Raw genomic sequence first — 27,427 nt, forward strand, 5'->3', positions numbered from 1 at the left:
AGCCCTGCGACAGGCTGGCGACCTGTCCAGGGTGTACCCTGCCTTTCACCCTAAGACAGCTGGGATAGGCTCCAGCCCCCCCGCGACCCTGGAAAGGATAAGCGGTAGAGATTTGATGGATGGAGTGAGATCGCGTGCAAAATCAGTGGAGTTGTAAACACATAAAATTCCTGCAAACATTGTGGCTTTAAAGTGGTTTTTTAACAGGCTGTTTCTATTCTCGAATGTTTATAGCGATGTCTAGATCTGAGCTCTTGATAGTACTTATGCGTTGGCTGCTGTGGCTCATATAGACTGGTGTAACTGGTCTTCTAAAGCTCAGTTAGATTTTATTCACGATATTCACAGAACAGTGAAATATGACTCCCACACACCGTCTCATGTACCGCTAATACATTTACTACATCACAGTGGTTTGGTCCGACTGACCTTCATCAAACACAAAGGCAGTGTGTCCAGTTTTATCTGCATGTAAATGACTTCTGGTAATGTAAACATACATCATAATAACAACATGGAGAATATTTACATACAGTTTAAGCATCCGCCCTCAGACTCTTTGCTTTCACTTTGTTCCTACAGTATCTGTCAGCACTTTAACATCACCAACAAAAACATCCCTTCTGTCACGTCAACTCTGGGATAAGAAATCTTATTAGTCGTACTTAAGACACATGTGTTACTGTGAATCACCCACTGTAGGGTTTGAGAAGTCAATAACTGAAAGTATAAACTGTGAATAGATGTGCTTTGAGCCCACTGTGCCTTTCAGTGGCATATTTGTGTCATTCTCATGGAAACGAGCTAATGAAAAGTTTTCCCAGTTTATTCCCAAGAGACGCAGTCAATATTTTTCCATCCATGATTTCCCAAGTGTGTCCTATCAGTCTTCTACAGTAAATACTTCTTGACAGCACATTTTCCTGCATCTTTCAGGAGCTGCACAGTGAGACTCTGTCAGTGCTCAGTGATTTGGAGGGCTGGTGTGAACTGGACTGGGCAGGCCTGAGCGACGTCCAGATCCGACTCCCTCCGGTCAGGGAGAAACTCAGGGACATGTCCCACTGTCTGTCTGACTGCTGGACCACTCTGGACAACACACAGAGGTTGTTGTCCACTCTGACCGAGGTAACGTCACAGGAAGGCATCTGCAACACACACACAGGAAGTTATAAACATACAGTCAATGTTCCAAAGTGTTTTAATGCCGAGCGGAAGTCCTAATGACTTTCCTGACTTTCCTGTCTCTTGTGCAGGCCACCCAGTGGTGCGATGCAGTCTCCTCCACCTCCTCCTCGTCCTCTTCTTCTTCTTCCACCTGCCCTCTCGCCTCCCTCCCTCCAATACCCCCGTCCCGTTTCCAGGACGCACGCTCTTTAGCTATAGAGCTGGGTGGCGGGGCACTGCTGGATCTCTGGACTCAGACAGTTGAGCGATACCAGCGAACAGTAGCGCAGGTCAAGCCTCGATTCCTCCAGTCTGACAGGACGCAAAATCAGGGACAGGGGAAAACCAAAACACCCTCTGCCAGCAGCCTGTGGGACCTGATGGGCCCCGAGGGAGAGGGTGACTCCTGGGGGCTGGGAGCTGGAGGAGGGGAAGGGGGATTGCAGTCCTGGGGATCCCTGGCATCACTGTTCAGACCGCAGACCTGCTCCACACTGAAGATAGGAGAGGAGAAAGGGAATAAGAAAGAGGGAACGGCAGGAGGAAGTGGTGCGGGAGGAGGTGGGGCCGGAGGAGGGAAGTTTCTATCAAACCTTTTGAATCCTGCAAAGAAGAGCGTGAGTTTGATTTCTATTATATGATAACGTTTTCTGTTCTATGATCTGAGGTGCATTACAGTACTGTACTGTTGTAACTGAAGTGTGTCACAGTCACACCAATGACCAGTTCAATTACCTTACAGCCCACAGAGGCTCCACTTCCCTTCAAGCCACCTCGGAAGCGTCACCCGAGCTTTGACCTCCAGGCTCTCCTGGCCCCCCGTCGAGGTACAGCCACCCCCAAACCCGCTGAGTCGCCGGTGGCCGGGCCGAGCCGTAACTCCCCCATGTCCTGGCTGGGACGACGGGCGTTGGCCGACCCAGTCATTACTACTAGCATGGCTGCAGCTATCCCAGGATGGAGCGGTGGTGGTGGTAGTAGCGGCGGAGGGGTGTTGATCCGAGGAGTGGAGGTCAGCAGCAAGGAGGTGGTGGACCACACGGGGTCACCGCGCCAGCATGTTCTGCTGGGGAGGACAGACAGGGAGACGGGGACGGATAGGGCCGGTTCAACCGCACAGAGGTGTGTGTTGGTCGTATTTTTCTTTTTGTCCTTTTTCCATGTACTCCACTTTCCTCGTAAGAAAATCAGTAAGAGATAGTCAAACATAATAAATCGCAGCAAGAATGGAACAGGCTGAGATGAAAGAGAAAGCGATGCATAGTTTTAGGGATAATTTAAGTACAACTGAAGGCTCTTTCGCATTGACTTTATCAGTCAGGATGCAATCTTAGATAATTTTTTCATTACTGAGTCTTTGATCTCAATCCGTTGCTATCTTCGCTCTCGCTTCCCCTTACCTCCCACTTGTCCACTTGCTTCCATGCTTGTTTCTCCTTTACAAGTGTACTCATGCATCGCTCGCTCTGTTTCTTTCCTCCCCTCCCCACCCTTCATCCTCCCCGCCGCAGTAAGCTGTACCTGCTCTGGTGTAGGATGCTGAGTTCGGAGAGGCAGTATGTGACTGTGCTAAAGGGCGTAGAAGAGACGTACGTGCCCTTACTGGAGCTCTCAGATACCCCAGCTTCCATCAGGGGGAAGGCAGACTCACTGTTTCCCAACTGGGCCAGCCTCACCAGCTTTCACTCGCAAGACCTACTCCCTGCCATGGAGGGCGCTCTTGTGCAAAGCCTGTTGCAACAGGACTGCTTCAGTAAATTTGTAAGTTGTGAAATGCTAAGTGAAGCTATATGAGTCCATGCACTGCTCCTCACTTATGTGTGAACCTCTGATGGGTTGTTTCATATGTTTGCGTATAGAAAATGTCACCGATTTGTTAGAAGTCGGCGTAATTTGCTTAAAAATGTCCTTTAAATCCCTCTCTGTGTAATTAATCTGAATTAAAATCAACTTTTTTATCTTCCACACAACTTTCTCACCTGTCATCCACACAGCGGGACCAGTTTCTGCAGTATTCCCAGTACATCAGGACCAAACCAGAACTGGATTCTCTGCTGGTCACACAAGCAGCCGACTTTTTCAAGGTAGGATTCATCGTGCCTCTTAAAAAAGTAAAAAGCAGTCTTGTTCCTGCAGAGATTTTACTGAGAGAGTTGCGGTCTTTACTCTGATTCAACCAGTTCATCTCAGTAAACAGAATTTCAAAGAGATAAAAGTGTCTCTTAATAATAAACCCTCATTCCAAACTGTGTGTTAGGATCATAATTTTTCTTTATTTGGTTATTTTCTTTTTTTAGAAAACTGGTTACACAGTGTGAGAGCATTGCTGTGAGTCATTTTTTTTGAAGACATCACAGGCTCAAGCCAATTAAAGCCGCTTTATTTGTTGGTGGCGGCAATTATGAACGAGCCGTATACAGTAAAGTTAATTACAAGTTTAATGCACACTAGAAAAGCCAATTAAAGGCGGATTACAGAGAAAGTCATTGGAGCTCCCGAGCTACAATTAACAAAAACGAACACATCGACAGCATCGTGAGATTATTATGAGGACTATATACAGGGATATCAAAGTGCTCAAAGTGCTCAGAGGCGACGCTCAAACCCAGCATTTCTAACGAGTCGCCACCAGGAGGCAGCATGTGCTCAGGTCACACTGAGCAGCAGCAGCTGTAAAGCAGCCTGATAACAGGGATACGGCTATCATGATGGCAGGGGACATTAAACTGGTGTTCATTCTGAATGATGATGGTGCTGATGATTGTTACTGCTGCGTAGCTGCTTCTTCAGGGTTTCTGGGATCAGCGGATGAAAAGAAAGAGGAAGAAAAATTAAAGCAGCAGCTACAAGTTGGAACTTTCATACTTGTTGAGCAAAGCCATCTTTACCTTGATTACACGTGTCTAAAAAAGAGCCGTTTGCCAAAACATGCCAAATGATGTCACAATCATCCACAGAAAGTTGTGTTAACTGTGACTGTAACTATCTCAGAGGAGCGGCTCAGCCTGACGTAGCATGTTTGAGAGCTGATGGTAGCTGCCTGCAAGCAGAGCAAAGACTTCATGACATGTGGTGGGCAGGCTGAGAGTGGACCAAAGGAGAGCCTGTACACTTTTTTTATTTAGGCCCTGAGTGTTTTCTTTAAAGCGGCGAGATAGGGCGCGTGCCTTTATAAGGGATCGAAATCAAAAAGTGATTCCAGCTGAGAACTGGTTACAACTTGTCCGATCCATCGGAGCCTCATGCCTCCAAGCTCAGCAGCTCAGATGTATTATGTTTTTCTGTCAGCTGCCTGTTAGAGAAAAGGTTATCAAATACTTTTCAATGCCCTGTTTAGACTTGGAGATGATAAAATAGTTGCACTGGTGCTGAAAACTTGTGTAAGTTTTTATTTTTTCAACCAAAACTCAGAATTAGAAATCAATGAGGAAATCAATAAAGAACTGGATGTTTAATAATCGTAGAGAGATCACTGAAATCATATCAATATCCATCTCTAGACCAGCGAACTGGCAAATCTTCACTAGTTGCATGTGATTTATGTATTTTTAAGCTTGTTGTGTTGAAGGGCGATGAGCTAAAAGTGAGCTTACATCCGCGATTCACAAGAATCGCCGCTTGTTATGCAGCATCGCTCACAATTTAATCACACAGTGCACACAACGATCACCTAATGGGTCTTCACCGAAAATGTGCTCGAGCTCAATGTCACCTTTGCCGTTTTTTTTCAGGCAAATCCCTGTGAAGTGTGATGGGTCGCAAGCCGGATGAGCTGCTGTGTCATTGATGTTCCGGTTTATAGGCGTATCTGTTAGAATTTGAGGTGTAAGACACGAGCTGGCCTCTTTTATTGTCTCTTTATATCATCTGTTTAGACAAAGACCAAAAATCGCTATAGTCGTCCTTATTTTTGGGTGGGAAATTCCACATGTCCTAAAAAAGAAAACTTGTTCAATGTCAGAAAAACCAAAATTCCACTGATTTTCCACTAAGTAAAGTCAAAATAAAAAAGCACAGACACTTCTCGAGCCAGGTCAGGACGTTGTCTGAAGCTGCCCTTTCTAACATAAAGGACACAACAGGAATCGGTCGCTTTAGATGTGTTCTGAAAATGCTCTGTTTGGAGGAGGTGAGGGTCCCGGCAGAGGGCAGTAAGTGTGTATGAAAACACAGCTTTTGACTGTGTTTTAAGGTGAACACAACTTATAGTGAAGTGTATAATAAAATACAGTGAACACAACCCAGCTGAACATGATGGGGAAACACCGACAGACTTGCTAACGTTACCTTTTTATTTGTCCTTCCTTCCCCCGTTTCAGTCAAAACTCCCCCAAGCCTCCCCCATCTCCCCTCTGGCTTTCCCTCACTGTCTGCAGGCTCCCATTCAGAGGCTGGAGCAGTACTGCGAGGCGCTGGAGGAGCTGGGGGGCATAAACCCCGCCTCTGACTCCGCCCTCTCCATCCTGAGACACGCCCAGCGGCACGGCGAGGACCTCAGGGCCAGTGACCTCATCGTCGGATGCCCGGTGAGAATGCTTGTCCCAGTTTATGACTGCAACTGTCAAGTCCCACTTTCTTTTCTTAGAGAGAAAGAAACTAAAATCTTGTTGAGGAGGTCAGGCCAGTGGAAGTGACTTATTTCTCTTTTACCCCCAAATAAATCACATAAATGTATTGGTGTTTATTTTCCACAGAAACACTAGAAACACGGCTTACATTAGCCATGTTTCAAGAAGAACACATTAAAGAATTCATGGAGGCACATAAATAGAAGCTCATTTGCATTTTCTTACTACTACAAGATGTTAAGAGGTTTTGCTCATAAAAGGAAAAGCCCATTTATTGTGAACTACAGTCTGCGGCGTCTATTTATAGAAAGAAGCAGGACAATGTGTGTGAATGTGTGAGCATCTAAACTCACATACTATGATTGAATCCGTCAGCATCACTTTGGCTAAATGGAGATCTTCCATGTGGATACGCAGAGATCATAAGGTGTGGGAGCAGCAGCAGCATATCTGGTACAGAGCAGAGCGGGCATCAGTAACAACAGACATGACACTGATGAAGTCAAACACAGCATGAGGAGGAGGAATTGGGGTAGAGGTGGGCTGCAGCTTGCAGAGGCAGCGGCAACTCCAGGCAGGCTAAAGCAACTCAAACATTGCATTATGTATGAGATTTGTCAGTGTTAGACATCATAGTCTGACTACTTTTTCCTTCAGGCCGATGATATTTATTTGGTAATATATTGATAATGGTCTGCAATGGCTGATAAATGACATTTTAAAAAGTGAAGAAGAAATAGGAGAACGACCCTACAAATGTGTTATGAGTGTTGGTGTTGCAGTTTTTCCATCAGTTCAATTCAATTTTATTTATATAACAGTTGCCTGAAGATGTTCCAAGGTAAAGAAGGTAAAGAATAAGCACTTGGCGACAGTGAGAAGGAAAAACTCTTTTTTCACAGGAAGAAACCTCTGGCAGAAGCAGGATCAGAGAGGAGCAGCCATCTGCTCCGACCAGAAGCCGATCTGATCCTTCAATGTTGGCAACACATTTTGGGAATACCAAAAAAGGAACAAGCAGCTGATCTGAGCAGAACCGCCGCATTGGTTATTTTGCCTGATCATTTTTTTATATTACCCTCTATATTGGTAAATGGCTATGCACTTTTAGGAGTATTGATTTTGCATAGTTTGTCCACTAGATGGCACTGTGCAACTTTCCGGTTAGCAGAGCAGCACGTGTTTGAAACACCAAAAACACAAGAAGCTGCTGATGTGAGCAGAGTTGGAAGTTTTTCTTCTGTGCGATGTTAGCTATTTTTAAATGTATCAGTATCGGTATTTATAAAGACAAATAAAATGTCAAAATTTAAATTAAAAAAAACTAAAAAAAGAGACACTCAATCTTTTTCTGAGGGCTGATGTTGCATAGTTTGTCCACCAGGGGGCACTCTGCATGTTTGCTGTTGGCAACAAGTTTGGAGAACTAAAAACAGAATTTTAATATTAAATATTGAGCTACATACAACAAATGTCAGGGAAATCTGTTTAAGTTTAGTGTATATGAAAGAAAAACATATTAGCCGATATATCAGAATATCAGATTTTTAAGTCATCAGATATTGGCAACGTTATCAGTCTTAAAAATCCTACATGAGTCGGGGTCTAGTAAGCCTAGAAGCTTATCAGCTGAGCCATCAGCTGATGTGGTTTTCCACTGAGATCAGTTGTTATCATCTGATCTCAATCCAGACTGAGTTTAACCTGAACTATGAAGCTGAGTCTTTCTTATTTGCTAGTCCCGAGAGCGGCAACAAGGACGTGGCAAGTGGGAGGAAAGACCGTGTTCTCCTACCCCCCTCCGCCCTACACCACTGTACTCTGACACAGCTGTATCATTTAGTGGTAGTCGTGACAAATGTTTGACTCCCACACACACACACACACACACACACACACACACACCTCTCATCTCTCTGCGTTCTGAACGAGGGGAAAGATTACAGCAGCACAAACACTCGCGCTGAGCTACTTCAAAATTGCGCTGCAACAGCTCTCCAAGTAAAAATGATTGTAAGTACAGGTGTGTGTGTGTGTGTGTGTGTGTGTGTGTGTTTGGGTGGGTGTAGATGTGGGTGTTCATAAAGTGTGTGAAGCATCACTTATAGCATGACCCACTCATTTCTAGAGGTTTAAAAATAAGAATCTACTGTATGTCAGTGGCCGCTTGTAAAATTCCAGACCTTTTAAATTCATTGTCCGCACGCTTGCGGCTGACAAATCGTTTGTGTTTGCCTTGTTTGCTGCTCTTTTGTGCTTTTGCATATCTAGCATTGAGAATTACATAATTTCTTTTTTGCCTATTATGAGTGTCTGTGTGCCTTTGACTTCCAACAGCATCTCAAAGTCGCAACCCTGTAATTGACATGAACAATAAAGTCACTTTTTTTTCCTCTTTTTTTTTTTTATTACAAAAGATGTGATTCAGCTGGCCAATTAGAGCAAAGATCCAGCAGAACGAAGCATCCATGTGAAGAATATGTCACCATGCAAGGCACTATAATAATAATGCTCCTTTGTCCTTCGCAGTTGAATAGAGAATAAAGCTTTTCAGTCTTTGTAGTCAAAGTGTCTCGCAACTCCAAACAGAAAATTAGAGTAGGTGCAGGAGGGAGGGTTTGAGACTTTGTAATACGACGACCGTTTAATTTGTAACTCCTAGTTTTTGTGCTACAGATGAGCAGAATCAACCGAGTGTTTCTGAGTGGAGAAAAAAATCTACATGTGTAAAAATGAGAATATTCCACTTTGTTAGTGTTTTATGGATTCTCAGATATAATGATGCTTATTTATTTATTTATTTATTTCTATATCTGTTTTCAAGATAATTAATGAACCAATTGAATCGAGATTAGAATCTGGCAAAGAAGACAGGATTTTAAAGTTCAGGTCTGAATTTCCTCTTAAGATTGAAATGAAGATGGTATCTTTTGCTGAGGGTTGGTCCTGGGCCTAAGGCCAATATAAGTGTGTCCTAATGTGTGTGATTGTGTGTGTTTTCAGATCCCTGTGACGGAGCGCGGCGAGCTGGTGCGGCAGGGTGAGCTGACGGTGAGCGGGGGAACACGGAGGAAGCGGGCGGGCGTGAGGAACGTTTTCCTTTATCAGCACGTCGTAATCTTCACCAAACACAAGAATCCCAGCCCGGGACGCACCGCCTACAGTTACAAACACAGCATCAAGGTGAACAGCTCACACACACACACACTTGTCCTTCACACCATCTCCAGCACTTTGTCTTATCTGTAAAATCTGCTTTCTGTCTTGATTCTGTTGAAAGCAAACTAAATTTGAGGTTTCTGAAGTTTTTTGGGCGCTGCCCCCCCCCCCCTTTCCTCTATAAACTCTTTTTAACTCTGTATTTTTCTTTTGCTCTACACTTGAATCGCAACATCCCCTGATGGAGATGTGCAATCACAGATGACCAATGCATATGGATGAGGCATAAAACCTTCTTTTACCTCTCGTATTCCTTGCACAAAGCCAATGTGACGTCCAGATGTGCTCGTGTGAAAATAGAGCAGGCAATTCTCTGGTGAATTCCCACCAAGTCACGTGTCCTGCCTTTCCCCTCACCTAAACCAAACGAAGCAGTGGGGATGTGTCTGAAGCAGACTTCCTGTCATAGAGTTTGTGTGTGATTTTAACACTTCTCCATGCAGACGAGTGAGATGGGTCTGACTCAGAGCGTCGGCGAGGAGGGAGTGAAGTTCGAGGTGTGGGTCCGACAGGCCCCGAGGACCAGAGACTGCATCACCCTGCAAGCGCACGACAGGGGAGACCGAGAGGCCTGGACTCACGACATAGCCCATCTGCTGTGGACACATGCCATCAACAACACAGGTAAAGACCTTTAACTCGATAAGCATCAGCTCAGTATTCCTTCAGCAGCTTAGGAACAATGTATATTTTAACAGTGCTGTTAAAAAAAACTGATAACATTTTCCTTTTTCCTAATTTTCACTTTTTTGTTTGTTGTTTTGCACCCATTTCAGATCATCAAACAGTTTTTAATATTCGACAAAGATAAGCTGAGTAAATGTAATATGTATTTTTTGAATGATGATTTTATTTCTTAAGGGGGGAAAAAGCTGTCCAAATCTATCTTGGCCCCGTTGTGCAAAACTAATTGCCCTCCTTTGTTAAGTCTTGAATTAACTGTATTTAATCACAATTCTTAGAAAGCTGAATTCAGTTTCAGTAACCACACCCAGGCCTGATTACTGCCAGACCTGATGAATCAAGAAATCACTTCAATAGAAGCTGTCTGACAAAGTGAAACAGGCTAAAAGATCTCAAAAAGCAACTCGTCATGTCCTGATCAAAAGATATAGCTGATAAAGAAAGTCATTGATTCTGTCAGTCTGGAAACAGTTACAAAGCATTTTTAAGGTTTTGGAACTCTATGAACCACAATGTCAGCCATTATTCACAAATGGAGAAAACTTGGAACCTGTTTATGAGTGACCGCTCTACCAAAGTAACTCCAACATCACATCAAAACCTCATCCAGGAGGTCACAAAATACCCCAGAACAACATTAAAGAACTACAGGCTTCACTTGCCTCAGATAAGGTCAGAGTTCATGATTCAACAATAAGAAAGAGACTGGACGAAAATGGCGTCCATGGGAGAGTTCAAGGAGAAAACCACTGCAGACCAGGAAGAACACAAAAAACATTTTGATGATTCCCAAGACTGTTGGGAAAATATTCTGTGGACTGACGAGACGGAATTTGAACTTTTTCAAGGTTTGAGTCCAGTTACATCTGCAAAAAACTAATACAGCAATTCCTAAAAACACCATCATACCAACGGTCAGACATGGTGGCGGTAGTGTGATGGTCGGGGCTGCTTTGCTGCTTCAGGACGACTTGTTGTAACTGATGGAACCATGAATTCTGCTCTCTACCAGAAAATCCTGAACAAGAACGTGTGACTATCTGAAGCTCAAGGAATGTTTTGGAGTGATAAAGGTCATGTCAAAGCATCTCAAACTGTCCGTTAATGCTCAAAAGTCCATTAATGCTCAAAATGTATCTGAATTACAACAAACCTGCAAAGAAGAGGGGCCAAAGCTCCTCCACAGTGATGTGAAAGACTCGCTGCCAGTTATCACAAAGACTTGAATGCAGTTCTTGATACCGAGGATGGCATAACCAGTTTTTAGGTTTAGAGAGCACTTACTTTTCCACACAGGCCTATGTAGGTTTGGATAACTTTTTTCTCCTTAATCAATGAAATCATAATTTAAAACCTGCATTTTGCATTTACTGTGGTTCTCTTTGTCCAACTTTAAACATAGTTTGATGCTCTGAAACACGTGAGACAAACAGCACTGTCGATCTCTGGGTCTCCTGTATTGATTTGGATCCTTAAACAGGACATTGCGCCAAGTCGTCAGATCATAAGCAGACTATAACACTGTGCCGATCTCATTTCATTTTCTGGACACTTGGTATAAGGCAAGATCTTTCAGACTGAGTCGTCACCTTTGTTATGTGGACAAGCTATCTGGTGGCGGATGTTTAAGTAGCGATCATGTAAAAATATCCCCTCTGGCCCAGTTTGTTGTTTGATTTTTTTTTTCCTCCAAAAAACAAGGAAGTGTCCGCTGTGAATGAAGGCGTTCTACCTTCCTTTATCCATAAAGCCTTGCACCTCGGCATTGCTTCCTGCCATCGGCTTAGATTGCAGTATCACGCTGAATAAGTTGCTCGGCACCTTTTTAGGCGTGGTTACCTTCTGTTCAGATGGCATTGTTCTCACAAACACAGTATTCTGAGCTAATAATAAAATAAAACTGGTACTATTCTACGAGCTTGCTTTAGATGAGGTAAACATGAAGATATTTTTGTCCCTTTGCTCTCACAGAGTTGTGTTTGAAGGAGTCACTGTGCATGGGAGTTTCCAGTAGGCTTCTGTTGGATGCAACAGGAACTCCAGGCTCAGAGTTGGACTCCATCTACAGTCTCAGCGACAGAAGTAAGTTTAAAACGGTACCAACCTGTAGATGTTGTGGCACGTTGGACTTAACAAAATAGGTGCATGTAGAATTGGGTTTGATAATGTAATGTAATATGATGTCATATTTTGATTTCCCAGCTGTGTTAAATCATTGTCGGGGAAACTGAGCTTATCTCGAACCTTAAAAAGTGAACATGTGATCTGGCGGAGGACGTTATGTATGAGTTAGGTGCACTCCTTAGTTTGAGCCGCACTGTTCCACATCTCGGCTCGCAGATAAAGGAAGCTGAAACCATTTTTCAGTACAACCTGTGTCCTCGGGAATTCGCCCAGTTTTATGTGACCAGATTGGATTACTGGATTGTTCGAATTTACTCTCCGAGCTGAAAGTGATGTGGCCCTGAGATTGCAGATAGGAAAGAAAACGGGTCCTGGGTGTATCTCCCCATGTGACAAGGTAATAATATGGTACACGTTTTATTTTTTTCTTATTTTTTTTCTTTCTTTCTTTTTTTTTCCAATCTTGCGCCCCTGGGCTTCTCTATGAATTTTTGATATTTGTCTCACACTGAGAAATTTTGAAGAGCTGTGACATGCCTGCGGAGAATATACGGCGCAGTCAAAAAAGCTCAACTGTGGAAACACGTTTTACTTGTGCCGTGATCAAATCCCATCACAGCCCTCGCTGCTGTGTGTCTGCCTTAAACTGTTTTCAAAGCGGTGACACAAACTGTCTCACTTCCATAAACAAAATGTGCAGCCTGGCGCTCGCATGGGTGCGTTATTGAAACTGCAAGGCTAGGTTCATGTAGCAGTTCTCCGATTTGTCCTGATCGCTAACTGAGCTGGGCAAAATTCCAACATTATCCTTTAATGATCTGGATTTCAAGTCATTGTGCGGCTGAGGCCGAGGAACAATACAACAAGTTATTAATACAAGTCACAGATTCAGTTTTCCCTTCAGGTAAAAGTTCCACTTAGAGTGTTAAAAAGTAAAGAATTTAATGTCTAAGAAACATTTTGTCATTGTACTTTTTCTACAACTACATTTTTTTTGTAAATGTCAGGGATCCCTTACAGGGAAGAACGTTTTCCAAAGGAGCGCCTCGTAATCCTACCCCACTTTGAGAACAAGTTAAAACTGTGATATTATCGTATATACTCACTGAATATTTCATTAGGTACTACACTGTTTAGTTACACATAAATATCTAATCAGCTGATCACAAGACGACCTGCTGAAGGTCAAAATGAGCATCAGAGTGAGGAAGAAAGGTGACTTTGAACATAGCATGGTTGTTGGTGCCGGACAGGCTGCTATGAGTGTTTCGAAAACTGCTGATTTTCCCACACAGTCATCTCTAGGGTTTACAGAAAATGGTCCAAAAAAAAGAGAATATGCATTGAGCAGCAGTTCTCTGGGTGAAAGTTCCTTGTTGATGTCAAAGGTCAGAGAAGAACGGCCAGACTCCTTTGAGCTGATAGGAAGGCAGCAGTAACTCAAAAAAACACTCGTTACATTGGAGGTAGAAGGCAGAAGAGCATCTGTGAATGCAAATCACATCAAACCTTGAAGCAGATGGGCTACAATAGCAGAAGACCACACCGGGTGCCACTCCTGTCTGCACAACAGAAGACTATAAAAATGTTGCCTGCTGTCCGAGTCTCCATCTCTGTATTCAGATGGTAGGGTCAGAGTTTGGCTTAAACAACATGAAAGCATGTCAACGGTTCAGGCTGGGCTGGTGTAACAGTGTGGAGCATGATTTGTTGCCACACTTTGAGCCTCTTGGTACCAACTGAGCATCATTTATACTCCACAGCCCACCTGAGTATTGTTGCTGTCCATGTCCATCCCTTTACGACAGTGTGCCATCTTCCTGCTTATGGGGCCTATATTAACTCTCTCCACATTGAGTGTTTATTGGTCTGCAAGACTGTAAAAGTTACCTGGTTTAATTTCAGAAAACTTGTCGGAGAGGTTGAACACAAGCAGAGGAAGAACTCCAGTGGATTTTAATCGGTCTTTAAAAAGCTGTTCAGTGTTTAAGCAGTAAGAGATATTTAGAGACTTCTAAGTGCATGGAGGACAAAGCCTTAGAGACAATGGGTGGTTAGTAACAGGTTCACAGCAAGCTGCTGAATGAACAACACAATCTGATGCTAGTAATTACATCACATGTCAAACTGCATTTAAAAAAAAAAAGTGTGCATGCACATAGTTCCATAAAACAATAAAAAATAAATAAATAAAATCACAGTACCTAATCTAAAGTACAGTCCTTTAGATTCCAGGGCCATCATTCAGCCTCCAACAGCCGTTGTTGTCTCAGAGCCAAAGTGATTTCTCATTCATGGCCCAGTGTAATGCACATACTGCTCACCAGGTGTCTCATTGAGTGCAGCAGTTCAGGATTTCAATGCATGAATTGTCCTGTGGGACAGAACACAGCGTTAGAAATTCATTGAACAGGATGGGAAAAATGCCATCTCACTCTGACTCCTCTCTCTTTGTTTCTGGCGTACATCTCTTTTTTCCTTTCAGGAAAGCGTTATAACACGAGCGCCGTTAAACCGCGAACGTACACAAGGTTAAAAACGCAGCTGTTCCATGCATGTGCATTTTACTCAAAATGCAGGAAGGCGTTATTATTTGTGCTTCCACCGGCAAAATTTGATTGTTTCAACTGTGTCTGGCACAGACCTCTGTCACACAGCCCCTCTCTCTGCCTGTCCCCTTCAGTCCACAGTAGCTGTTCAGACTCCTCTTCTGTCGGGAGTCAGAAGGAGGGGGGATCTCCAGCGTCTGGGAGGGACCCCAGGAGAAGCTCTGGATCAACAAGCTGCTCGCAGGTGGGCTAAAAAAAGTATACACGTGTAACAAGCCCAAAAGATAACATGTGATCCCCGAGGTGAATAAAAGCTGTTTTTATATCCTGTAATTACTCAACACTTCACCAGTGTTTTAATATAGACGTGAAGTGAGAAATGTGCTTTTTCTGCTCGCTGGAAACGAAAGCGTCTTTTTTTGATCTTAGGTTTTCTAGAACGTTTTTAGGAAGGGGAGCTTTGCTGCAAAAAGTCCCTTTCTAAAAGCCCAGGCTTTAGTTTGCAGAGCTAAATATGGTTGTAGGCAACCCTTTTAAACTCCTACAAACATGACTTTGTCATTAGTATCAAGATGTTATCCATGAACGCCCACAGAGTTCTATTTTTCTTTGCCTTATTTCCTTTAATCTGTGGACTACTGCCGGCTGAAGACATACAAATTACTCCAGAGCAAACGTTTTTATTTCTAAGCATTTTTTTTAAATTATTTAGCGAAGAGCACAGAGGTGTATTTAAAGGACACTATAGAATAAGAGACTGTATTTAAAAGATGAACATAGCCAGCAGATTTGCCTTCTTTCTAATGGTAAGCATGGACGACTCCTGGTAGCTGAAATAACTCTGACTGTGGAAGAACATGAGAAAATGACCCATCTTGTCATTTGTTTTATGACCTCTGTCAACATTATTCTGATGGGTTTGTGGCCTGAATGGCTAGTTTCCGGTCTTATTTAATAAACCATGATGTTCATTATCTAAATTAGTTCTAGATTATAAGATGATAAACCAGAGTATGACTTCTTGTGATTGACAGGTCACTAAACTACTCTTTGCTTGTGACACCTGATGTTTTGCTAAGTGCTTTAAAACATTAGTCTACAAACTTTGATTTTGCAAAAATCTTGAGCCACCCTTCATCTCTTTACTTTACTTCCCATTTTCCCGACTATCTTGTAACTTTTAAAGTGATCTTGAAGCCGGACACTGACCTATGAATCATTCGAGTGTAAAAAAAAGCCTAATCAGTTTTGTGCCTACACATAACAGATAAATAAGCAATGAGCCAATTTTAAATCTGTTGGGACTTTTTTACTGGTGGCCTGTTGCAAAAAAAAAAGTTCCAATTTCTTTAGTCGAATCTATGACAAATACCCAGGATATTTTGACAGCCATAAAATAGAATCTTTGCACCAACAAGGTGATTCCCACAGAGCTATTAGCTGAAAACCTGACATATCTCAGCTTGTTTTTGTGCAGCATGTGCTTAGAAATTTGAAGTAACTGGACAAGTTGAGGATGAAAGACAAAAAGACCTATAAACCATCTATAATAGATGAACAGTAAAGTTATTTGAAAGTCATGTCCACCAAAGACCTGACACAGGACCTGAGAGATGCATCTGGGCTCACTGAAGCCTCATCGGAAATGTCAAATTACACAAGAAAATCAGTCCAGTTCTCAGTGTAAATGTATGAGGGGGAGGCTCTATCGTGGCTTGAGGCCACATTTCAGCGAGCGGTGACAAAATAGATGGAATTATGAACACAGAAAAGTACCATCAGATTTTGATCTGCCATGCAATGTCATCTGGAAAACATCTGATTGGCAACAGCTTCACTTTTCAGCATGACAATGATCCCAAACACACTTCCAATGCTGTAGAAACATACCTCGATAGTGCATCACTGTGTATTTTTCTACCAGCCATGACAGAGCCCAGACCTCAACATTACTGAAGCAGTGTGGGATTAAAGACTGACAGAGAATGAAACGAAACACAGCCGACATCTGAATAAAAGCTTTGAATGTCTGCAGAACTCTTCCTGAAGACTACTTAAAGAAACGACAAGAAAGCTGTCTGAGAGTGCTCAGACTGTGCTAAAGACTAAAGGTGGTTGTACCAAATTTGAGCTTTCAAGCTCATTAGATTCCATAAACCCTCACATGCTGCATTTTCATGCACGATTACACGTTTCAGTAAATCATCGCACCCATTTCCCATTTTCCTAGCAACATATGAAGAAATGACAGGTGGGTCAAGACTTTTGCACAGCACTATGTACTTTGAATCATTTGTATGTAACATAGTGGTGATATGGTGAAGAAAGTCATTCATTCACACTGAGCTGATCTGTGTTAAAAAGGCATCCTTTAAACCAGTAAAAGCATTTCTGTATGTTTGTAAAGTGAAAACACTGCATGAATCTGGCTGTAAGCAAACAGCAATACCTGCCTGCCATCTCCATGGTAGAGTTTAAATGAATTTGCTCAGTGTGCACACACACACACACACACAAACACACACACACACACATTCTCACAATCTCCTTATCTAGCAAACAGAATATGACAGATTAGCAAACAGACAGCGCTGGGAACAGATTGACAGACAGACGGACACACGCAGCCCAAACAGATAGGGCAAACACGCAGACAGCGATATGCACATATTCAACAACAGAGGGAGGATTTGCCGCTTGCGCACGGGGGCGCGCACATTTTTGGTGTGTACGCACACTTAAGCGCTGAATGTAAAAATGTGACTGTTTCTTCCTCCTCAGAGTCAGTCTCCCTCTACAGCTGTGTGACTGTCATCTCAATAAGAGTAAGTTTACTCTGTTTATCACACGTTTCTTTTTTCTGCACTCTGCCGCTTTACATTCGCTGCTCATGTCGCTGCATTCCCACGCTGATCGCATTTATTTCACTCATTCTTTATTCTGGGGATTTCTGCATGTGTCACTATTAATTTTTTCTTCTTTTTTTGTTTCTTCTTCTCTTTCTGTCACTTCAATCAGAAACTGGACCTCAGATTTTTTATTTTTTTGAAGTTTTTAAACATCTCTGTTTCACCTCTGGGCGAGCCAAACTGGACTTTGAAGACGAAGAAGACAAAATGAGAGAGAGAGCCCTCCTCATTCCCCCCCCCTCACCCTTTTGAACTTCTCCCACATGCTTTCTCTCCTTCCCCTTTCCCCGTTCGTCTCTTTAAAATAAATAAAGTGCCAGCAGATTAAGCGGCGCAGCACAGCACTGCTTTTCTCCACTTTTAAAACCTCCCAGCTCTCATATGACCCCCCACCAAAGAAAATCTGCATCCAAAAAGGATCAAAACTGTCCTGTTTAAATCATGACAAGCACCAGCGGGACTCTCTGCGCTCCGCCATTTTGGATCTGCCAGTCTCAGTTGCTGGCAGAGTCATTGACACCAAAGGCACTTCAGCCACACAGTGTGGCCATTGTCTGCCCCACGGCTCCCCACTAGGCCAAACCACTTGGTCTGAACCACTGACTGCCTCGGCTGGCTGACTGTACGCATCACATGCTCCAGCATCTGATAATAAACAGGAAGTAATATGCAGGGCGTAAATCCACCGTTGGATTGCAGATTTAGAATGTATTATGTTCTTTATCATTTTCATAATGCAGAATGGAGTACTGTACGCTTTCTTTTTTAACCCCCCCTCGTTTTCCCTGCCTGTGTAAAAATGCGTGGCATAGCCTAGGTGCGATTGCATCTATGTAAATTAAGCAAGGGTGGTGTGAGCATACACACACGCTCACATTCACACACACAACACACAGTGTCCCTCAACACATGCAGTCACTCTTATTGTTACAAACAGTGGAGCACTGTTCACATTCTCATGCCCGCACACTCGCTGTGACCAGTTTCGAGCCTGGTACAGTGACTACATCAACGACAGGCAAGGTTGCATTTGAAACGCATGCCGTGAGCTTTGCCTTGATGAAGACCAGGAAGGATTTACAGCATCATATCAGACTGTTATACATTGTGTTAGAGTGTTTCATTTAAGCTAACGTGTTGTTTTTCTTTATTAACAGTGGCCACAATTTAAAGGCAAAATGGTATTTAGTCTTCTTTAAAGTGTAACTTATATCAGCAACATATTGGTGCCTTAAAAATGTTCTCCGGAGTACTGAAGAACATTACAGTGTAAGTTGCCATATTCTATATGCCAAAGGTATAAAATGGGTGACTGTGCAATGATGATTTCTGTACATTTAGTACGGGCCTTCCTCATTGGAATGCTGTCTCCATAAAATGGAGAAAGGTGGGTCTGTTCGTTGTGCTAATTTGTGGTTTTACTGCTTTTATTCTTGTGGCCAGAAGACATGAACTACATCTAATTCTTTTCAAAGAATTAATTTAATCTAATCTCTTAGCTTGTTGCTTAAAGGAAGACATTTTCCTAAAATATCCCAAAACTATTGTTTTCATGTTTGCTCCCCCCCGTTTGAAAATTAGAGTTTGGAAAGTTTAGTTCAGATTGGTTGACATGGGATTCCTCAGGAGTGTATTTATGTTCCCAGAGTCCTATGTTTGGCAATTCTATACTCTTTTAACACACATCAATCCTCCTGTTGTGTTTGGGTTAGACCCACATCATATTAAGCAAATTTGGGATCCTATTATATGCTGGGAAGCTGGGGAACAAAGGACTCTGGGAACATGGTATGACCCTGATTTCTTTATCCTGAATTTTAAGGGCATGTTGTCTGTATACAGAAATAAGAAATGGGAGGAAAAGCTAGACTCAATACAAATACCTTGATTAATCTTTCTAAGCTTTTTTAATATATGTTCATGCATTTTTCCAAAGATTATTAAATCTATAAGTCATAGTTCCAAAATCATGGTGTTCATATACTTCTGAGGGGTGATGTGGAAGTTTCAAAGAAGATATGGTGTATTTTCATGCTAATGCTGTTAAAATATGATCCAATACATGATAAAAAATATTGCTTTATTTGATTTTTCTTATAACACTTACTGATAATGACTGTCAGGTGATTACTTTAGCATAAAGACTGGAAACAAAGTAGCTAGCATAGCTTTGCCAGCAGGCTTAGGCGAATGTCAGCTAACCTACTGCTAGTTTGTATTCAATAGGTATGTTCCAGGCAACTACTTTAAAAGTTTGTTAAATGAAAGAAAATAGAAACTAGTCGACTAGCATAAAAGACAGAAAACCTCAGAAATAATTTAAAACTCTTTACTTTAAAGTTTGATGCTAAACATTAGCCAAACAAATATTTCATTTATATCTTAGGAGATACAATAAATAACTAATCATGTTCCTCGTTAATCAAATCATGTCTTAAATGTTGCTGAAATGTGTGCTGTGTATAAAATTGCAAACACACACAACATCAGATGAGTTTGCAGAGTTTAGCTAATCCAAGCGGCGCTAGCAACAGTAGCCTTGTTTTTTCCAGGCTGGTGTTCAAATACCAGTGGCCAAATAATGGGGTCACAGTACATGCATGGCACAAAGGTTTAGGCTTTAGACTGCCAATAAACACTCAGATTTGTCCACTCGGGCCACAATGATGTCACAGAGAGTAGATCAAACCTTAATGTGGTTTTACATTGATCATTTACTTCCTAAAAGTTGGACACAGAAGGATGCAGCTATCAGATTAGTGGCATGCAAAGGGCAGCTATGTCTAGTCGACTAGTTGCACAAATCCCTAGTATTTAATATTGAGATTTAAGTCAATTTTCTTATCTAACTTATACCATGAAAAAAACAGTTTGTTTTTTTTCTCTAGAATGTCACATTTTTCTTTGAGACATCAAACCTCAACGCTAACAGAAGAAAAGATTAAACAAACTTCCACTTCCTGTACTACTCTGTGGTGAATCGTTGTTGGTGGGCCCATACACAGAAAGTTTTTGTCCTCATTCTCTGAAGTTGAAATGAATTAAAGGAAATGTGCAAAAAGATGCACAAGATACAAAAAACATACCATTTTATCTCATGACACAGCCCCGAAAGGTTTCAGCATTTCACGATGTTCATATTTCATGACAGCAAGCATTCAGGCAGTAAAACCAATAAACATGCACTCGCCGCTTTGATTGAGTAGCATGTGTATCAGACAATACCATGCTTAAGGTACAATATGAGACCGGCAGGTAGCGAAAGCCGGCAGCAGCGGGAGGTCAAGCTCATGTCTGCAGACAGCAGCAGCAGCGGTTTTTCGCTGTTATCAGATTTAGCACGTTTCATATCTGCATCCAAATTCACAAATTGCAAATGGCTATTGAGCCGTTTCTGAATCAATATGTAATTTGTTGGCTCGGAGAAGTCTGTACACTTCATAGCCTTTAGCTGTTTGGTACATTGCATTATATTGGAAGCAATGTAATGAACACCATCTTTCATTCCTACTGCAGCATAAATTGTCATATGCAGAATCTCTCACTTTTGTATGGCACTTTGTAAGGCCGTATTAATGTATAGAAACTTCTCTCTTTATTTTTTGTCTTTTTTGTATGAAACACTTTGCCTGATGTTTACATTTTTTGGAAGCATTGTGGATTGTTTGACATGCATGTTGTACTTGATTTTGTTTTTTTTTTAAATAAAACTGAATTAAAGTTCCCAGCCTCAACAGAGGGGGATCTGAAGAGCTGGGTGGGTGGGTGGTTTGTTGCGCTTGAACCTTTTGCAGTAGGGTGTAAACCTCAAAATGAGGCCTGTAACCTTGTAACCCCCCTCCAAAAAAAAAAAAAAAAAAAAGAAACTTGCAGTAATGAGTGCCGGGGTCTCCTCTGAAAGCCAGCTGTGCTGCTGCCTCACAAAACCCCGAATGATTAGATAACTACAGTGCAGCGCCATATCAAATAGTTCCAGGGATCAAATTCTCGAAAGGAGGGGAGGGCACTTTGAGAGCATGAGTGTGTGTCCATCTGTGCATGTGAGGGACACAGAGAGAGGAATGAGAGATAAAGGCTGGGTAAAGAAGAAGGAGGAGGGGGGGGACAGGAAGGGGCAGAACTGAGAGAGCGAGAGAAAGAGATCGACAGAAGAGAAGGACAGGAGACAGTAGGTGGGAATGATGGGAAATGAGCGAGGGCGAAGGGGCAGACAGACAGAGAGGCACAGTCAAGGGGAGAGCAGGAGCACGAGAGCGGGTGGGTGGGGGGTAACCAGGCAGGGGGAGGGAAAAAAAAAAGAGGAAGAATAGAGAAGGGGGGCTTATAGAAAGAGGGAGACACAAAGTAGAGTTAGAACTTTTTTTTCCCTCCTCCTTCTTCTTCTTTCTTTCCTAATGTAGAGAACCAAGAGCGAGGGCCGAGAGAGCTGCAGGAAGGATGAAGGAGAGAGAGTGAGCGGGGTAAAAGGGGGGATGTTGACAAAGCAGCGAGACTGTGGCGAACAAAGAGAACGTGAAGAGAATGAGTCGGGGGAAACATCAAAGGGATTTTTCAGGCCCGGTTACCGGGACAACAGACATTTGCATGCGATTAGCTTTTTACATCATATTAAGAAGGGTTAGGGTGAGGGAGGGAGGAGGGGAGGGGAGAGGGTGATGGAAGTAGGAGAAGGGTGGGGGGACTATAGATCATACACACACACACACTGTATGAGATAGTGTTGGGGGGGAAAAGGGGAAAAAAAAGGACGTTGGTCATCTCACGCGGATAAACTGACTTATAGGCAGCCAGCCAAGCGTTTCTTTTGTAAATGAGAGTGCATGTTGAGGGGGGGCAGATACAGTAATATGCCAGCGCAGACATTTTGGCAAAGGGAGGTCAAAGCAGTCAGTTTGTGTGTATTTTTTTTTCTTTCTTTAAAAAATAAATTATTTATTTTGATTTTTCTGCTGTGAGTAGAAGTTCGACACCAGTGATTTCAAGCACAGTGGAGGAAACTTTACAACCTGACGACTGATTTCAGGTGTAACGGCCTGTTTTGGTTTTGTTATTGTTAGGATTTTCTCATGAAATTCAACCTTTCTCGCCCTCGCTTCTTCATAAAACCATGTCCAAAATGGGCAAAACATGTCACGACAGTCAACAACATGTTGCTTTCGTGCCAACTAAAGAGGACAAATGTGCAGTTTTTTGGAAAATGTTTCCTGTTGGTCTCACAGATGACGCTTCTTTTTTTTTTTTTTTCAAATGTTGCTGAAACATTTAGGCATTTAGGATGCGAGAGGTCTAAAATTGATACAAATTGCCCTAAAATCCCGAAACAACAACCGCATATGCACGTGTGGGCTTTTGTGCGTTGTTTACTCACGCCGTCTAGACACAGGTACGCAGTGCACTGTCCATGCAAACACGTGGGCATCGTCATACATTTGTCACAAAACACTTTGTTGTTCGCACCCGTACGGCGCATACATCACTCTGCCAAAAAAACACACCTCACACAACCTTCCCCGCAATCATAAAAGCCATTAAACATGTTTCTATGGGCACACACCCTCCGGCATTTTACACATGTAATATTATCCCACCATATCTCTCCTCCACCTCCCTCCTTCATTCCTTCCGTCCCTCCCTTCGCTCCTGTCTCTCCATCAATCCACACCCCCACCCCCCTTTTCCTCTCCATCTCCATCCTTTTCTCTCTCCTTTTTTTATCCATCCATCTTCCTCCCTCCCTCTTAATCTCCTCCTCTCCCTCCTTATATCTCACCCCTCCCTCCCCTTTTTTTTCTTTTTATTCCCTCCCTCCTTTTTTTCCTCTTTCTCTGTGGCCTGTTCTGCTCTCTCTCTGAGTGTGTGTGTGTGTGTGTGTGTGTGTGTGTGTGTGTGTGTGTGTGAGATGCTTCAGTGCCCTCAGTATTGTGGCTGCATTGTGCCAGTAGGCGTCGCCGCGACAGACGTTGTCACGGCAGCATTGTGATGGGGGGGTGAGATGGGGTGTGTGTGTGTGTTGGGGTGAAGTGGGGGGGTGTATTACAGTATCAATACCCTGACACTGCGACAAAAAGGACAGCAGCCGTAGCCACATATCACTCCACCTCTGCACTCCTCCTCCATCACCTCCTTCTCTCCCTCCCTCCCTCCCTTCTTCCTTGTGACCCCCACCCCACCCTCCCCGCGCCTTCTCCCACCTCTACCTCCTCCTCCTCCACCAGCCCCCAGATCAATTCCTCCTCCCCTCCTTTCAATTGATTTGCCAACATATCTCACTGAATATGTACATATTGATCCCCTCCTCCTCCATCACCTCAGCCCCATCCCTCACTCTTTTCTCTTTCTCTCCTTCTCTTGTTTTTACTCAAACATCTATCAGATTTCATCCCCGCCATCTATGCGTCCCCCCCCATCATCCCCTCCACCCTCGCCACCTTATCTCACTCCATCTCGCTCCCCCTTTTGCTCTGTTTCTCTCCCTTTCCCTCTCTCTCTCACACACACACACACACATACTTTCCTCATCTTTCATTTCATCTCCCCTATTCTTTACCTCTCTCTCCTTCTCTGTGCCATCTCTTCTGCCCCCCACCCCCCCTCCACACTCTTCTTTCCATTGCACCTCCCCTCCTCGTCTCCCTCCCTACGGCTGTTTCTCTTTTTTTGGTTTTGTTTTGTTTTTGTATGTGTGTGTGTGTGTGTGTGTGTGTGTGTGTGTGTGTGTGTGCATCTCTGTCTCACTCACTCTCTGCATATTAATTGGTGTATTTCTGCTGCGGCGGAGAAAACAATCAAAGCGTCAGGGGCGGGTGATGATGCCATTGTGGCAGCCGCAAACACATACACATATGTACCGAGTGCATACACACACAAACACAAACAGATAGAGAAAAAAGGGGGAGACGAGCACACATCACACACACACACACACACAAACACGCACACATGCACGCGCAAGGCCGACATGCACAGAGTACAGTTGTGGGGACATCAGCAGACGGAGCTTATATGCACTTGTATACACATATATAACCTGCTGACGTGCAAAACGTGCTCATGCACACGCTCGTATACACAAAGTGATTTACTATGTGCACACACTGAGGCAGGCATGCACGGCACATATGCCACAGACTTTAGTCAGTCACTCTCAGATACACAATAGCGGGCTTACAATGGCTGATCCAGGAGATATGTTCTGCGTCAGCAAAGACATTTGAATTTCCCAGCCAACATTTACCTTCAGAGCACAACACGTTTAAAATGTTAAAACCAAGGACTGGAGCTGAGAAACATTCACACTTGTGATTTCTTCCGCACGTCATGCGGAAAAGTAGGAACAGAGGTTACGCCTAAATGCTTTTTATACTACAGCTCTTGTTTGCTGAAAAGAAAGAATATGAACGCACCTGAAATGTAAAGAGGAATACTTCCCAAAGTGGCTTTTTTGTTAATGTCATATATTTTGAATTTCACTCTGAAACTCTCTTTGATAGCTCGTGAATGAGGCGTGTGGGCTTTGTCACTCATGCACCCTGGCCCACGTACTGTAGATTTGACTCTGGCTTATTTGTTGTTGTTGTTGTTGTCATTTGCCCCTTTAACTGTACACTCTCTAAGCCACAGTGCAGCCTGCAACTGAACATGAGAACACACTGCAGAAAGAAAGCAAAAAAACAAAGTCTGTGTTTAAGTCAGCATTCGGGAGCTTAAAATGCAGACCCAGCCGGAGCAGATAAAGCTGAGGGCAAAGATCTCCTGAAAATATTTGAGCTAAATCAAGACCTGTCAAATAACTTCTTATTTCCAGCCAAGCAATAATAGGATCTTACTTTCAGTGCAAGTTGATATAGCTCTAAAACTGATGGCATACAGCACCCTTTCAATCCCATACAGTGGCTGAAAGTGTAATGAATATATATATATATATATATATACATATATATATATATATATATATATATATATATATGTATATATATATATATATATATATATATGTGTATTAAAGCACAGATTCCAGAGACTGCAACTAATTTAAAAGCGGCCATTTGTGATAAACCCACCAAGAAACAAAGAAGCGGTCTTACTTTTAAAGTCCCCTCGATTCCAAATGATGTCTCGCTTTTTTGTTGCTTCCCTTTGATGTTTGACTGTGTGGAATGATGTCGAGCTTTGTGCACAGTATGACACATTTATCTGCTGAAGGGGAAAAAGTTTCTCTTTGCTTCAGTTCAACACAAACAGGATTTGGTGACATCACAAGAATGGAAACCGAATGCAGCTTACAGTGCGGTGATGTTTAGACCGGAAACCTCCAGTAAAGATACGCTGCAAATGCCGTCCTGTGAAGTAGGAGACGTGCTTTGTTCAGCAGATGATGAGCTGTAAATCATCTTTAACTGCTGTTTCTTTATATTTCAAGACTGAAACGCAAGGGTTTCAAAGTTATGAATAAACAGTCTCAAGGGTTAAATTCATGTGGTTGTTCGTGGTGGTTGGTTGTAGGTTGTGAAGGTGTAGCTGCTGTATGTGTACAACCTAACTTTATAAGGGAACAGAATGCCAAAAATGCCTGTCTTTCTGGCTTATTTTGGAGGTTGTGTGCCAACTAGCAGCACTCACTATTTCAGTCTCAGTATGGCAGCACCATGCTTTAAATCAGAGGTTTTTAAACTTGTGCAAATATTCAGTGTTTGTATTTTTTTCTGCTTAGTAACCCAGCTTTATTTGATAATGTTAAGTAGATTTAAGACAGAAAAGTTAAAACCTAAAGAGAAAGCTCCCTTGGTCACAGTCAGTGCAACTACTTTGCAGTGTGACATAATGTAGCAGCACCGGATGAATGAAATGTACAGAAGGGCATTCTTTCTGAGTTGTTAGAGGGCTGCATGAATTGTTAACAGAGGCCACCGCTGGCCTGCTGCACTTTGAGGACTCTGGGTTTAAATGAAGCTTGAATAAAACCCGCTTGCTCTGTATCAGCGTACATCAGGAGATCATCAGCCTTGATTCTGTTGGACAGAATGAAAAGCTGTGCATAGTTGTGCTCCTTTAAATGTTTCAAAGGGATCCAAACAATTACCTTTTCAATATTCAGGTCTATTTTATTTATATAGCACCAAGTCACAACAACAGTTGCCTCTAGGTACTATTATAGAGAGAAAACTACAACAACCATATGACTGAGCAAGCGTTTTGGCGACAGTGTGAAGGAAAAACTCCCTTCTAACAGGAAGAAACCTCAGGCAGAACCAGGCTCTGGGTGGGTGGCCATCTGCTGCAACCGGTTGGGGATAAGGGGTCAAAAACAGGACAAAGACACGCTGTGGAAGAGAGCCAGAGATTAATAATAACTAATGATTAAATGATGGAAATTAAGCTTTAAAGAGCTCACTAAACAGCTGTCTGTGTCTCCAGTGGTGACCCTACACTCCTACAAAGTCATAAAGGTCAGTGTTGTAGGTTGAAGTAAATAAAAAAACCCAATTAAATAAATCTGTGTGAGTTTCTTTTGTTGTGTTTAATCACTTCTTTGTCTTGAGTTATTTATTCTAGTATGTAACCGGTTCTGTTTAGCCCCTTTTCCATTAGTACCTACTCAGATCGATTCACCACGACTCGACTCGGATCGACTGGTTTTCCATTACAATAGAGTACCACCTAATGTGCACCACAGCCTTGATTTTTATAGCCATTTGCCTTGTTGTCTGGTTTCAAAAATGACAGTTTTCGTGAATGGGGTGCACTCATGACTCATTGAGTGACGCCACTGACCAGCCAGTCATTGGCATGGAGTCTGACGATGTCATTTTTTAATACCTGCTTGGATCACTTGGAACCACGGTTGAGCAGGTACTATTTTAATACCTGGTACGGAGTACTATGACCTAGTGGAAAACCCTGAAAACTGTGGCGAGTCAATTTGAGTAGGTACTAATGAAAAGGGGCTTTTGTTTGTCAGTAGTCTGGCATCCACTGTTTTCAAGATATCATGTTTAAATATTGTGTGATGGCAGATACCAATGTCAAGGTCAAAATCACACAAAATGTGAAAACCAGTAAAATCTTTATATTACCCACAATTTTTTTTTATGGATTGTCTTTAAACTTTGCAACAATATACTAGGCCTTGGGGGACATGGCTACCAAGACTGGCTAAGCTTATGACCTTGACCTTCATTGTTAGTGTCAATGTCAGCAAGTTGTAATA

General features: G+C 42.7%; 1 protein-coding gene and 1 long non-coding RNA gene across 3 annotated transcripts in view; one reads left to right on the forward strand and one right to left on the reverse strand.

The window, feature by feature from the left end:
- The window catches only part of arhgef40 (Rho guanine nucleotide exchange factor (GEF) 40), a 51,663-nt gene extending 30,693 nt beyond the window's left edge, over positions 1–20,970 (forward strand). For both annotated transcript variants that reach the window (XM_005459260.4, XM_005459258.4), the window contains exons 16-27: positions 937–1,128; positions 1,257–1,784; positions 1,910–2,289; positions 2,679–2,928; positions 3,162–3,251; positions 5,487–5,693; positions 8,739–8,918; positions 9,398–9,578; positions 11,610–11,720; positions 14,446–14,555; positions 17,093–17,136; positions 17,330–20,970. In XM_005459260.4, the coding sequence (XP_005459317.2) occupies positions 937–1,128; positions 1,257–1,784; positions 1,910–2,289; positions 2,679–2,928; positions 3,162–3,251; positions 5,487–5,693; positions 8,739–8,918; positions 9,398–9,578; positions 11,610–11,720; positions 14,446–14,555; positions 17,093–17,119 (2,256 nt within the window). In that variant the 3' untranslated portion in view covers positions 17,120–17,136; positions 17,330–20,970. The remainder of the gene's footprint in view (positions 1–936; positions 1,129–1,256; positions 1,785–1,909; positions 2,290–2,678; positions 2,929–3,161; positions 3,252–5,486; positions 5,694–8,738; positions 8,919–9,397; positions 9,579–11,609; positions 11,721–14,445; positions 14,556–17,092; positions 17,137–17,329) is intronic.
- LOC112846496 (uncharacterized) lies at positions 218–26,680 on the reverse strand. The gene is made up of 3 exons (XR_003219503.1): positions 25,305–26,680; positions 13,967–14,136; positions 218–1,148 (listed from the first exon to the last, which is right to left on the reverse strand). It is a non-coding gene; the product is annotated as an uncharacterized LOC112846496 (long non-coding RNA).
- Between the last annotated feature and the right edge of the window lie 747 nt (positions 26,681–27,427).

Source organism: Oreochromis niloticus, linkage group LG3 (genome assembly GCF_001858045.2).
Source record: "Oreochromis niloticus isolate F11D_XX linkage group LG3, O_niloticus_UMD_NMBU, whole genome shotgun sequence".
NCBI lineage: Eukaryota > Metazoa > Chordata > Actinopteri > Cichliformes > Cichlidae > Oreochromis > Oreochromis niloticus.